This window comes from Gekko japonicus, unplaced genomic scaffold, assembly GCF_001447785.1.
Source record: "Gekko japonicus isolate JY-2015 unplaced genomic scaffold, Gekko_japonicus_V1.1 scaffold190, whole genome shotgun sequence".
Taxonomy (NCBI): domain Eukaryota; kingdom Metazoa; phylum Chordata; class Lepidosauria; order Squamata; family Gekkonidae; genus Gekko; species Gekko japonicus.
The window spans coordinates 1,340,802-1,353,954 of NW_015160841.1; the positions used below are offsets into that span (position 1 = coordinate 1,340,802).

At 48.1% G+C, this 13,153-nt stretch overlaps 1 protein-coding gene across 1 annotated transcript in view; it reads right to left on the reverse strand.

Annotated features, from left to right (window-relative positions):
* Positions 1–13,147, reverse strand: part of EEPD1 (endonuclease/exonuclease/phosphatase family domain containing 1) — an 80,824-nt gene extending 67,677 nt beyond the window's left edge. The window contains exon 1 of the mRNA XM_015419278.1: positions 11,981–13,147. Coding sequence (XP_015274764.1) covers positions 11,981–12,834 — 854 coding nt within the window. The 5' untranslated portion in view covers positions 12,835–13,147. The remainder of the gene's footprint in view (positions 1–11,980) is intronic.
* Positions 13,148–13,153: the final 6 nt, after the last annotated feature.

Below are 13,153 nucleotides of genomic sequence, written 5' to 3' on the forward strand. Positions count from 1 at the left end.
CCCCGCTTCCGGCCCTCATTCAGCCAGGAGGAGGCAGGAGAAGAGGGAGGGTAAGTTGCTTCCTCCCCGCCTCTCCCCACCCCTGCCTGCCTGGGGCCAGGGAGGGCCTTCGCGGGGCTTCCTCGCACTCCCGCCGGCCTTGCAGGTCCACCGCCGGGCCCCTCATTGGCCATCATACTTTTAAAAAAGCACTGGTTTTTTTGAGGGGAGGTATAGTCCACTAAGACTAGCGTGCCACCTGTCCAGGTTGTCCAGAGGTCCCCATCAGCTCAAGAACTGCAGATCTTGGAAGCTAAGCAGGGTTGACTCTGCAAGTATTTATGTCACACTTCCGGTGATGTCAGGGTGTGTGGCATATGCTAATGAGTTATGCTAATGAGTTCCCCTAGCTCTTTTTCTACGAAACGACCCCTGCTTCCAAGTATTAGCCAAGGCTGACCCTGCTTAGCTTCTGAGATCTGATGAGATCGGGCTATCCTGGGCTAACCAGCTCAGAGCACACATCCCACAGAGAGAAACAAATTGAGAGAACAGAAACCCTAAGACAGACATCTTTTCCACCACAGCTACTTGTTTCCCTTCCAGCAGCAGTCCTTCTGAGAAAACTTGGCTCAAATTGCCCACTGGTCTTTATATGGTACCCTGCAAGCCAGCTATGATTACCCAGTGCTGAGCAAACAAACAGGGAAAGAAAAAAAATCTGATATAATAATTTAGGGCTGCGAGGCCATCTACAAACGAGGACCACCTTTTATTGTTAGAGTCTGTCAGTTCCTTTCTCTTCCTATTTTCTGTTCTTGTGGTGAACTTCACTCCTCCAACAGAGCCTCTTCTCAGGCCTCTTGCAATCTTAACTCACTCCTTCCAGGACATCTACATGGTGACAAGTCTGGTGTCCTTCAAATCCTTTTAAAATACCGACCTTTGCAATGCAGCCCCTTTCTTTATCTCAAGCCCTCGATGCTAACTGTAAGCATGTCTTTTATCCAACCAAGCTTTCTTACCGTTATCTGTCACTCCCTCTCCACCTCACATTGTTTCCCCCTGTGTTCCCATGCTGCAACACCTGACAGTAGTGAAAGCTCCTTGGGGCAGGGAGTCTTTCTGGGTACCTTTTGCTGTAGCAGAGGGCTACGTGTGTTTATTAAGGCCACTGTTCCGCTGTCTTTCCACCCAGAGACTCTCAGGTTAAAAGGAAATAAACAATGCAGGCATTTCTTGAACAAAAAACTGGAACCAAAAACACTAAAGAGAACTTTCAAGCAGAAAACCGGAGCAGGACACATGAAAAAGAACTTTCAAGTAGCCAGCTCCTCAAAACCCAGTCAAAAGTTTTTTGGAAGAGAGAAGTTTTTAGCTCAGCTGAGAAGGCCGGGAGGGAAGGCACCCTGAACACCTCCTCCCGGAGAGGATTCTACAGCTGGAAGTCAGTGGCAGAAAAAAATCGCACAGATTTCAGGCAAGTTCACCTCAGCTCGGCACAGAAGACCATCTTTCACAGATCTCAGAACCTGGGCAAGCTGATACAGTTGGGAGCGGTCCTCTGGAACCTCCCCCTCAGATTCCGAAGGATGGCATCCGTAGTCTGGCGTCTGTATTCTCACAATACAAGAACTCGTGGGCACTCCATGAAATTGCTGAGCGGTCGGGTTAGAACGGATAAAAGGAAGTACTTCTTCACCCAAAGAGTGATTAACACATGGAATTCACTGCCACAGGAAGTGGTGGCGGCTACAAGCATGGACGGCTTCAAAAGGGAACTAGATAAGCATATGGAGCAGAGGTCCACCAGTGGCTATTAGCCACAAGGTATGGATAGGAACTCTCAGTCTGGGGCAAGGGATGCTCTGTATTCTTGGTGCTTGGGGGGGCCAACAGTGGGAGGGCTTCTAATGTCCTGGCCCCACTGGTGGACTTCCTGATGGCACCTGGTATTTTCGGCCACTGTGTGACAGTGTTGGACTGGATGGGCCTTTGGCCTGATCCAACATTGGCGTCTCTTATGTTCTTATGTCTGTATTCTCTAGGTCAGAACCTTCCTGGATCCAGCCCCAACTCGTAACAAGATATTTATACTTCTAAATTAGATAAATATGCTAAATAGTATGTGCTAAGTTACAGCTGATGCATTTTTGTTGTTGTTTAACCAGCCGAAGTAGTTCAGGTTAAATAGGAAGGTAAGTATTGCATATATTCGTTCCCCCCTCCAATATTTTTGTTTTGTTTTTTAAAAGAAAAGTCCACTTTTTCCTCCCACCTTCAAAATTTCCAGAAATGTTACATCTCTAGATCAGTGCTGCAGAAGGAAGATGGCCTCCAGCCTTCCCCACCATGTGGTTTCCCCGAACTGAAATGGACCTTGGGGAGCGCATTATTTGATCTGCTGGGGGGAGTCCACTTGTACTGAATGCTTACATATGCAACCCCAATGGGACAGCTAACGCCCCCCATGTCATTTCAGCTCAGGGAAATGGTATGGGGGGGAGACAGGATTCCCGCCCCCTCCCCTGTGCCATAGTCCCACTCTGAACTGAGCCCCTGTGGTACTTTTAAATGGAGGTCCCAATAGGAACTTGCAGATGCAATATGGCTGAGAGTCTCCAGGGCTGACTCACGTACATTGTAATGTGTAGTTTGGCCCTCAGATTACAATTCTGCTGCTTTCCCAGACTGCCTATATGCAGTACCCATTGTGAGTACATTGTTTGGACCTGTGGAAGACAGGGTTCGGATGTAACGCTGAAACCACAATCGCGTTTTGCATCCTTCCAGAGCTCAAGATATCTCTGTGTACTCAAGTTATTAAGGATGTGCTTTTCCCTACTCCTATACTGCAGGGGACTTTATCTTGGAAGTACTCCAGTGTATTATTAGAACGGGTACAGGAAAATATACGCCGAGATAAAAGGAAGCGATAAGGAGCAAAACAGACACACCTTATGGCTCCACCAAGCCATCAGGAGCTGAGCATACAAAAACAAACCAACAGAAGCATATGCTGTTTGCTGATGCTTTGAAACATTTACAGATTAGCAGTAGAGCAATAGGTACCGATGCTTGGAAGTCATTCCGCTCCAGTGAAGAAGCTGGAGTTTTAAAAGACTACTCCAAATGCAACTCTCTGTGGGCTGAGAATTTCTTTACACTGAGAGGAGAAAACGCCTACCTGTTTCTCGGTATCACGTTTGCAAAGGGAAGTCTGGAATGTGTGGACAGTCTACCTTCCTTCCTCATATCTTCTGAGTAAACTGGCTGTCCCAGGCCCAGCTAGAAACCACTTCCTTTCCAAAGGATACAGGGAGCAGTCGGCCTCTGCATTTTTAACTAGTGCTGTCTGGTGAGCAGAGAGCGGACCAGCTCTCAGCATAACAACAGAGTCTCAGTTTATTACTCTTTACAATTAAGATAGATAACCTTATACATCTGTCTCCTATTTTGACATATTTGTTACTACACTGTTTCCCCCCCCATTAAATCCAAACAAATGGTGACGTGGTGATTGTATATACTTAGTTTGTTATTGCTGTTACATCAAAACATCTTTATTAAGTTGCATGCTAATTTGCTGCTCACCTATGTAGAGGCATCTGTCTGCATCAATGTTCCCTCTAACCTGAGTTAGTGTGAGCTAGCTGTTTGGCTCACACATTTTTGCCTTAGCTCAGGAAGGAGGGCTCCAGAGCAAACTAATTTATGCAGTAGCCAAATTGCTCACTCACAACTTTAATGCCAGTAGCTCACAAAGTAGAATTTTTGCTCACAAGACTCCACAGCGTACAGGGAACATCGGCCTACATATATGTGTTCCTTATAAACATATATAGATATGTCTCTCTCATATATATTATCTTTCATTATCTTCCATTTCAATGTATCTGAGAAGTGTGCGTGCATACGAAAGCTCATAAAACTTTGTGGGTCTTAAAGGTGCCACTGGACTCTAACTTGGTTCAACAGCTCATGCGCTCTGTCATAGTTCCCCAAAGAATCTACCTCACAGGGGTGTTGTGAGGACAAGTCAAGACAGGAGATTGTAAACCACTTTGAAAAGGCTATTTAAAAATCCTCCTAATAACGGAAACAACAAATTAAGAACTGCTCCACAAAACTTTTTTTTAAAACCACAAGCTGAATGGAAGTAGGCTTTTGTAGACAGATTTAGCCCTGCACGACAAGGCTGGCAGAACTCAAAGCATTTACTCTTTTAGCATGTCCAAAATTGCACCAGAGAATCTGCAATTACAGCAACAAATTCAAAAGTTGGAATACTAAGAATTCCTCTCTCTTTAATGTTTCTAGACTGTTTGCCTATGAAATTAGATGGGAAAGGGCAATACCTGGTGCAGTCCCCCATAGGGTCCCAGCGAGCATTACCATTAGTAACACTGACAAACATGGCACTTTATACAGCGTCACACTCAAAAAGACAAGCTTACAGAGTGATTTTCAACAGACAGGGAGCCACAGAAGGGGGAAAGGGGGGAGGCAATGAGTGGTCAGACACACACACTCATAACTTGAACATTTATCCTGCATCTCATGCAATCTCTGGCACCATTTGGCATCCTAACTTCTGGACAAATAAGTTTTAAAGAAAGGCAATGTGTTACCCCCATAATTTTCACAGTAAGCACCTATTTCAGCAAAGAATAACACAGAAGCCTCAATCCCAAACATGTGCCTCCGTTTCCACAAATGGAGGTGCTGCTTGCTCCTGAACAGAGAGGAGCGTCTTAAAGAGACTCAGGAGCAGCTTTGCTGTTTTACAGCTTAAGGGACAGTCTACGCCCCACACATTTCAAACTACTTTCAAACCTGCTTAGCCCCCATGACCAAGCAGGCCTTGGAACAGTCATCTGGGGAACAGACCAGGCCCAATAACAAGCCTTCTCGGTGCTTACACAGAACTGCAATTCACTGAGGAAAACAGAACAGTTTCACACTGGTTTAAATATGTGACGGCTGATGTGCCTTAAAAGGACATGCACCTCGTTCCTGTCGGAATGCGACCACCCTGTCCAACTCATGGCAAAGATGTGGGACCTCTTTGCAATTTGCAAGACATTTCATCTCACCAGAGTCTTGTCAACTCCAGGCATTAATGGTCACCTCTGAATAACGATGAGAGCTTGTGGGAAAAGGAGGCATGCTAGCTATTAAAAATTCACATCAGCAGCATTTTAGGTCAGAGGTTCAACGGTATATTTACAAAAGCTGCAGTCCCAGGAAGACCAAACACTTATGGAGTGTTAAATACTGAAACTGCAATTATAAATATCATGAAGCAAAGCTAGCCACCTGCCATTTTAAATGGATGCATGCCATTCATTCTTTTTAATAAAGAAAAAAGTGCAGACGGCGTGTGATGAACTGGTGTTTTCATTCATTGGTATAGAAGGGGCTTTGGCCCTGGACTAATGTGTGTCATGCGGAACACAGGCGGATTAAATAACCAAGATATAGGGCAAAACTGACCGTGCTTCCCCTCAAAAATTTCTGCAGGCCAAGTTCAAAAGAGCAAAAGATTTGATTCTCACAGTGGTTATCAGTGTTGTCATTCTCTATGAAAATTCCTACAGAGTTACCAACTCCACTGCATGTGGTTAAAGAAGCCGGGCAGGAACGCTGGGGAGGTTTCCTGCTTAAGACAAGGGAACTCCCACAGCCTGCCTCCACTGCTGCTACCTGGGACCAAGTCCAAGGAGATAAAGATCTCAAGTTAACTCACATTAAGGCAACCCGGCAAATACGGCAACCACTGCCAGGAGGTAAGCTTGCTTCCTGACCCTGGCTGGCTCCAAAGGTGCCCTTTTGCTCACGGGGAGAGCCCTGCTGGAGCCAAATCCCTTAAAAATAGCAGTCTCGAAGTATTCATTAGCAACATGCTCTTCCCAGTTAAGAGCCAGAAGAAAAGGCTAAGGGTCAAATACACTACTGATAAGGCAGTATACTGTAGCAGTTAGCATAGAGGACTCTGAACTGGAGTCTCCCGGATCAAATCCTCCCTCTACCACGGAGGTCTGCTGGATGACCCTGGGCCATTCCCACACTCTCATTGACTAACCAACCTCAGAGGGTCGCTGTGAGGGTAAAATGGGGGGGGGATGATGGAAGCTGCTCTGAGAGAAAGGCAGGGTGTAAATTAAGCAACTAGAGGAAATTAATGCAACTGATCTCTAGCAGGACTGCACAAACTCCACTGGGCTTAAGGGCAGGGACACCGCAGGAATGAACCAGATAGGCTCCGAATCCCCGGTGTCTGATGGGCATTTGGGAAAGGTGACGCCGGTGACCACTGTCCTTTATGAGTCACCTGAATAAGCGATCTTTGCAACCTCGCTGATATGGTTAGAGTAGAGGATTGTTAGGGATTTCCTCCCTAACATACATCCCCCCAAGCATAAAAGGCAAGCTGAATTTCCACAGAATAAATCGCCAGAACTTTACCTAGTAGGAAGGTTGTCAGTTTTTTACCATGCACGTTCCTGCAGTTTTACTACAGTCTGACAAGCTGCAGCTTCACAAACTTCACCAGCTGAAGTTGCTGCGATTTTAGGATCTCTCTAGGACACGTTCATATCCCCCACCCTTCCTCCAAGTTTGGTGTAGTGGTTAAGTGCGCGGACTCTAATCTGGGAGAACCGGGTTTGATTCCCCACTCCTCCACTTGCAGCTGCTGATGTGACCTTGGGCAAGCCATAACTCTGGCACAGCTGTTCCGGAAAGAGCAGTTTGTGTCAGAGTTCTCTCAGCCCCACCCACCTCACAGGGTGTCTGTCCTCCTCCTCCTCCCCCTCTCATCCCCCTCCCCCCTCCTTCTAGGACCTCAGAGCACCATACGTTGGTCTCTGTTCCCCCACTGAATCCCCACAAGAACCTTGTGAGGAGGGGTTTAGCCGTGTCTGACTGGGGTCGCATGAGGTAGTCGAGATACCACCTGGCTCAAGGTTGCCCTGCAAACTCCAGGGAGAGCAGGGACCAAGTCTCCCAGACCCTAGTCTGATGCTCTAACCCAGGGGTGGCCAAACTGTGGCTTGGGAACCACATGCCGCTCTTTCACACACATATATTGTGTGGCTCCCAGCAGGGCGGCTGGGGAAGCGAAAGGGAGGGAATGCCTCCCCGATCGGTCTTCCCTTCCCCAGCCAGTCTTCTCCTCCCTGGGTAGGCTTGAGGCAGGGAGGAGCAGAGAAAGAAAGCAACTTTAACTTTAAATGCGTTCTCAAAGCACCACCACCACCCCAGCCTACAATTATCATTGGACAAATAAATATCATTACCAACATCTATTTTTACCCCTTTTGTTTTCATTTTTGGCAGTCTCATTTAATGGTAATAAAAAGCAGATCTGCATATTTTTCAATTGAAAACACGTCTGTAATATTGGTTCGTGTCATGCAGCTCTCAAACATCTGACATTTATTCTATGTGGCTCTTATGTTAAGCAAGCTTGGCCACCCCTGCTCTAACCGCTACCCCATCCTGACCTTCGGTCGAAGACTAGGAAAGGGAGAGGGGGCAGGCCCAGTAAAGAATCGAGTATCTCAAAAGCTAAGGAAAATAAAGAAGCCTTTTTAGCCTTTGTCATGTTCCTCGACATGATCAAGCTGGGCACTGAGCATTTCCGCCAATAATTACCAGGATTTAGGCTGCAATTTCTTCTAGGTACGTTTTATCCAAGCCTATATCCCAACTGAAATGGAAAAACCTATTTACAGCAGAATGACAAATCTAGAGCTATCGCGTCATTGAGCTGTTCCTGGACTTCAAAACTTCAAACGCAGATGAAGGGAGCTGTTGGGATGTTCCCCCATGTGAAACTTCCTTTCTCCGAGAAAGCTAGCATATTACAGGGAAGGATTCTGGCTTGCCTTCTCCCTGACAGACTAGTTTTCTAGACGCTGGGACTTTCTGGTGTGGAGAAGCAAATACAACTGATGCCACCTGCCACTGGGACAATACCAGGAGGTCTTTCTCCTGTCGTATTTCTGAAGAGGTTGTTCAACATTCAGGCTGCAATCCTATACTGCGGACGTCCTGCTGATTTCAATGGGATTTACTTCCAAGGAAAAACATGTATGGATTACACTGACAAACTTCCGAAGGATGATCCATAGCAGCAGATTTTAAACTAAAAGGTGGTATGCGGGAACTGACGCTCCCAATCCTAAATGCAAGTTCCATTGCTTTCCATAAGACTTTCACGCAATGAGATAAGATTTAGAGTGTAATAGACAAAGGTTTTTTGGATTTTGCTTTTCCCATTGCAGTTACTTGCAATTTCTCTGTGGGTCTTATCATTGTACAGGTTTTGTTTGAGGGTACAATACAGGCTGTCAGTTTGACCAGTGTAAACAATACATCATGTCTCAATTTCCTCTACTTTTAGAAGTACAAAATATGAATTTCTGAACCTGCAGACCAACACCAAACGAGGCAGTCATCCTCAGTTCCACAACCACCCCAGGCTGTGTTGGAGTCCTACCTCACATAGGTTCTCAGCATTTGCAGGCCACACCAGGAAATCTGTTCTCTGAGGGGCACAGTACAAATGCCTACAATAAATGAATAAAAATAAGACCAGCGGCTTTAGGAAGCCACGGCCTTTCTTCTATTTCCCTTGCAAGATTTCAAAGCCAGAAATGCCTTCTGCACAAACACAAGGCTCTCGTATGCTCCGGGTCATTAACAGAGCTGCGTCGTCGTAAGAGAAGAGGATTGCAGTGTGGTTCTAATTACAGAATACGAGAATTGCCTATTAGTTCCTTTTAACACAAGGGCAGTGAAGCTTTATTGCTCCAGCACACTCACATTTGTGACAAAAAAAACATGCTGCACAAGTTGCACTCTGCACTGCAGACTCGTGAGCAAATACCCTTTTCTCAACTTCATGATGCAGTGCAGACAGAAACTTAAGAATACAGTTGTGAAGACCCATTGATCTACAACGCCTTATTCGTAGCACTTTTTCTGTGCATTTTCCCCTTGGAACAAGCACAAATGGTTATAGCACCATATTCAGAAACCAGTTTTTTTGAAGCATAGAGAGAGAATTTACTTTTTCTTGCGGAGGTGGGAAGAGAGCCAGGAAGGAGGTTCTTGCCATATGAAGAATCTCATGGTCACTCCTTAGAGAACTTCTGATGCACCACAACACTCATTTCAAATAACGTTTGTCATGGAAACGCACACATCTCCAGGCACCAGAGTACTTTTCATCTAACAAAAATGCTAAAATACACAAGGGGAAAAGTGTGACGGCATCTCTTACTCATCCACCACCCCTTAACTGCATCATGGGGCAATGCTGCTAACGGCCCTTCAAAACTCTGACCACACAAACAAGTCTCTGCCCTGAAGCCTTTGCCCCGCAATACCATGGACAAAATACGGCTAAGAGGATTGACATTCTGCCAGCACAAGCTCAGCACACAGACAGGCCCCCTCTCTCTTGCCAAGTTTGCATCGGGGCTGATTTAAACATGGACACTGACACACGGAGGCCTCCCAAAGGTGCTCATTTGTATGCACGGGAACCTAACACAGCTGGGGCATTCTGTGGCAACTAGGCATGCAGAATAAGTGGCAAACAAATCATGGGTTGGATCCAGCCAGCCTCACCCAATTCTCCTCCCTTCTACAGCCCTCATCCCACGTGGCTTTTGTAAACCCAGGTCCCTTGAACCCCAGCATGGCCTTTGGGGAGGGTGTCAAAAGGGATCCCCCTCTTTCCTTTTTCACAAGCAGAAAAGCCGGTAAGCTCCAACCCCCATGCGTATGGGCCATCACTTTTTAAAACATTACAGCGTGAACACCTGTGATATTCACATCAGTACTGAGGTGCCGCAAGATTCCAAGAAGCCTGAATCCTCTGGACCCCCAAAGCTATACCCTTACGATAGCACTCGATCAATCTCGGGCACTGGGGTGCCCTGGCACCTAGAACTTTCAATGTCATGCATAGTATTTTCAGCAGATTTACTGTAAGCACATCTTTGTGATTCTTAGTAGAGTTACAAAGCTTATTTAGGCAGCAGGCAGAAGTTAGTTTTTTGTTGCGATGACAACCAGGGTTAACCCCCCATTTGTTTATGTGCTGCAACACTTTAGTTAAAGGTTCCCTTGCTCGAAAGCCAGTCAAATCCGACTTTAGGGTTGCGGTGCTCATCTCCGTTTCAAAGCCGAAGAGCCAGCACTGTCCGAAGACATTTCCGTGGTCATGTGGTTACAGCTTGTTAAAAAATGACGAGAAACTGAGACGAGTTTAGGTTTCGCGCTATCCAGAATCAGACAGCGTGGTCGTTAAAACACAAAGCCCTGAAGGCTGAAAAATAAGTCTGGCTCCTAAAGCCAAAGAAAACTGGACAAGGCTCAGACTGGTGGTGGAAGGTGCCGTCAAGTTGCAGCTGACTGATGGTGACCAGTGCTCCCTCTAAGCTGAGTTAGTGTGAGCTAGCTCACAGTTTTTTAGCCGCCGGCTCACACATTTTTTGTCTCAGCTCAGGAAGGATTGGCTCCAGAGCAAACTAATTTATGCAGCAGCCAAATCGCTCGCTCACAATTTTAATGCCAGCAGCTCACAAAGTAGAGCTTTTGCTCACAAGACTCCACAGCTTAGAGGGAACATTGATGGTGACCCCCCCACCAATGTTCCCTCTAAGCTGAGTTAGTGTGAGCTAGCTCACGGTTTTTTAGCCTTCGGCTCACAGATTTTTGTCCCTGCTCAGGAAGGAGGGCTCCAGAGCAAACTAATTTATGCAGCAGCCAAATTACTCGCTCACAGCTTTAATGTCAGGAGCTCACAAAGTTGAAGTTTTGCTCACAAGACTCCACAGCTTAGAGGGAACATTGCCCCCACACACACACACACGGTTTGCAAGGCAAGAGTCGAAAAGAGCTGGCCTTGCTTTCCTCTGCAGAGCCACCTCCGCCTTCCTTGGCGGTCTCCCATCCAAGTCTTAAGCAAAGCTGACCTGGCTTGGCTCCCAAGATCCGATAAGACCAGGCTAGCCTGGGCTATCCAGGTCGGGTCAGGCACAAATGACAGCAGCAAATGTGTGCGGCTGAATCTGGACCTGCCCCTGGCCCATAAGAGAGCAAGAGTCCAGTCACAGCAAAAAAAAAAAACCCACACACAAACTTATTGGCAGAAATAGGTGATAAACAGGCTTTTGAGCATCACCCTTCTTCAGGCTTAAACCAGAGCAAAATGACCATCTGCCCCTGGCCCATAAGAGAGCAAGAGCCCAGTCACAGCAAAAAACCACAAACACAAACTTATTGGCAGAAATACGTGATAAACGGGCTTTTGAGCATCACCCCTCTTCAGGCTTAAACCAGAGCAAAATGACCAAAACGGCTCAGACCTGCCAAAAGAAAAAAGGAAGGGAAGATTGTTCTTGGTTGGACTGGGTCACAAAGAGAGACAGAAAGGAAAAATTGGGAGCGAATAAGAACTGCGAGGGAGAGCGCCTTTACTTATCTCTGCTACAGAATATAACCAAACTGAGCAAAGCAGTTCTCTTTGTCCTGCCACAACCTGACCGCCACAGAGTTCGCCTAGAACCGCCAAAAGTGTCAAGTGGATCCTATACAAGCGACACACCCTGGGAAGAGATGTTCCTACTGATCTATAATGAACATTATAGAATGTGCAATACTGATTTGGAGGCACGACCAAAGGAGCACGTTTCTGCCAACATCACATACTTCAACAAGGTTTTTGTGACATACGCTTGGGTTCAAATCATACTGCAACTGTAACATAAGGCCTATGTATTCACTGATTATGTACAACAGTGGTACAGTTGCACAGATATCCATATGAGTCTAAGGATGAGGCTATACCACTTGCAAAACAGGTAGTATCCACTATGGGCCAGTAACATTTCATTCGCAGACGTGGAAGAGCTGAAGCAAGCAAGAATAGAAATAAAGTATTTGTGAAAACTGCACCAGAAGTCAGGCTGGAGCCCCATACCTGTTCTCCAGAACGGTCATGCACACGACTTCTCGCACGCCAGGGTTGTTGGCTTTTTCAACAGAGCAGCTCTGCAGGTTCCAAGTGGCCACCCTCAGGACGGGCTTCCCATCTCTCACCCCGCCAAACATTTCCACGGTGGGCCGGGTGGAGATAATCTGAGTCGGCCCCCCAGGCGGGAAATCCAAATCCTCGCTCTGGAGGCTGAGGGAGGTGGGGCTGGGGTGGGGCTTGACCGTGAAGTTGAGGCCGCCGCCGTTGGTGTTCGTGGAGGGGGGCCTCGACCTCTCCGCGAAGATCTGGTGCCGGATCCTGTCCAGAAAGGAAGAGTTGATGCAGTCCATCTTGACCAGGTCCTCAATGCTCCTGAAAGGCCCGTGCTCCTTCCGGTACTCCACGATGCCGTTGGCGATCTTCTCCGTGATGCCACGGATGCTCATGAGCTGGGCGGAGGTGGCGGTGTTGATGTTGATCTTCGCGGCAGACAGGTGGTCGAGGGTCTGGTCCTTCCGCAGAGAGCTGGGCGAGTGCTGGGCCGAGTTCCCCTTGCTGCTGACGCAGATCTCAAACTTCACCTGCTCCAGCCTGGCGGCGCCCACCCCGCTGACCAGCGCCAAATCCTCCACCTTCTTGAAGCCCCCGATGTACTCCCGGTACTCCACAATGTTCTGGGCCACCGTCCTGGTGACCCCCGGGAGGGTCATGAGCTCCTCCTCCGTGGCCGTGTTGATGTTCAGCCGCTCCTGGTTGACCAGGATGTTGCTGAAGTTGCACGCCGCGCTGAACTTGCGGCTGTGGCATAAGTCCGAGGGGTCCCGCGGGATGGAGCGGTGGCAGCCCAGGTTGCCCCCCATGGCTCGAGTCCGAGACCAGACGCCGCTCCGGCGGCTTCACCAACCTCGGCCCTCGGCCCCGTCCGGGATCCCGCGGGAGGCGGCGGCTGGAGGCGAAGCGGAGCGCGCCCGGGGACCTCTCGTGGAAAAGCCGCCCCCCCGGCCGCGCATCCTGCGAGGGGAGGGGAGGGGCCGTCAGTCACCAACGCGGCGCGGCAACTCCGGCCGGGCTGCTCGCTGCCTCCTCGGACGCCCAGCGAAGTTAAAAATACGCCGGCCGGCCGTCCGCCCCCGCGCGGGACCTACCAGTCAATGAGCCGCCCCGCTCCCAGGGACGCGC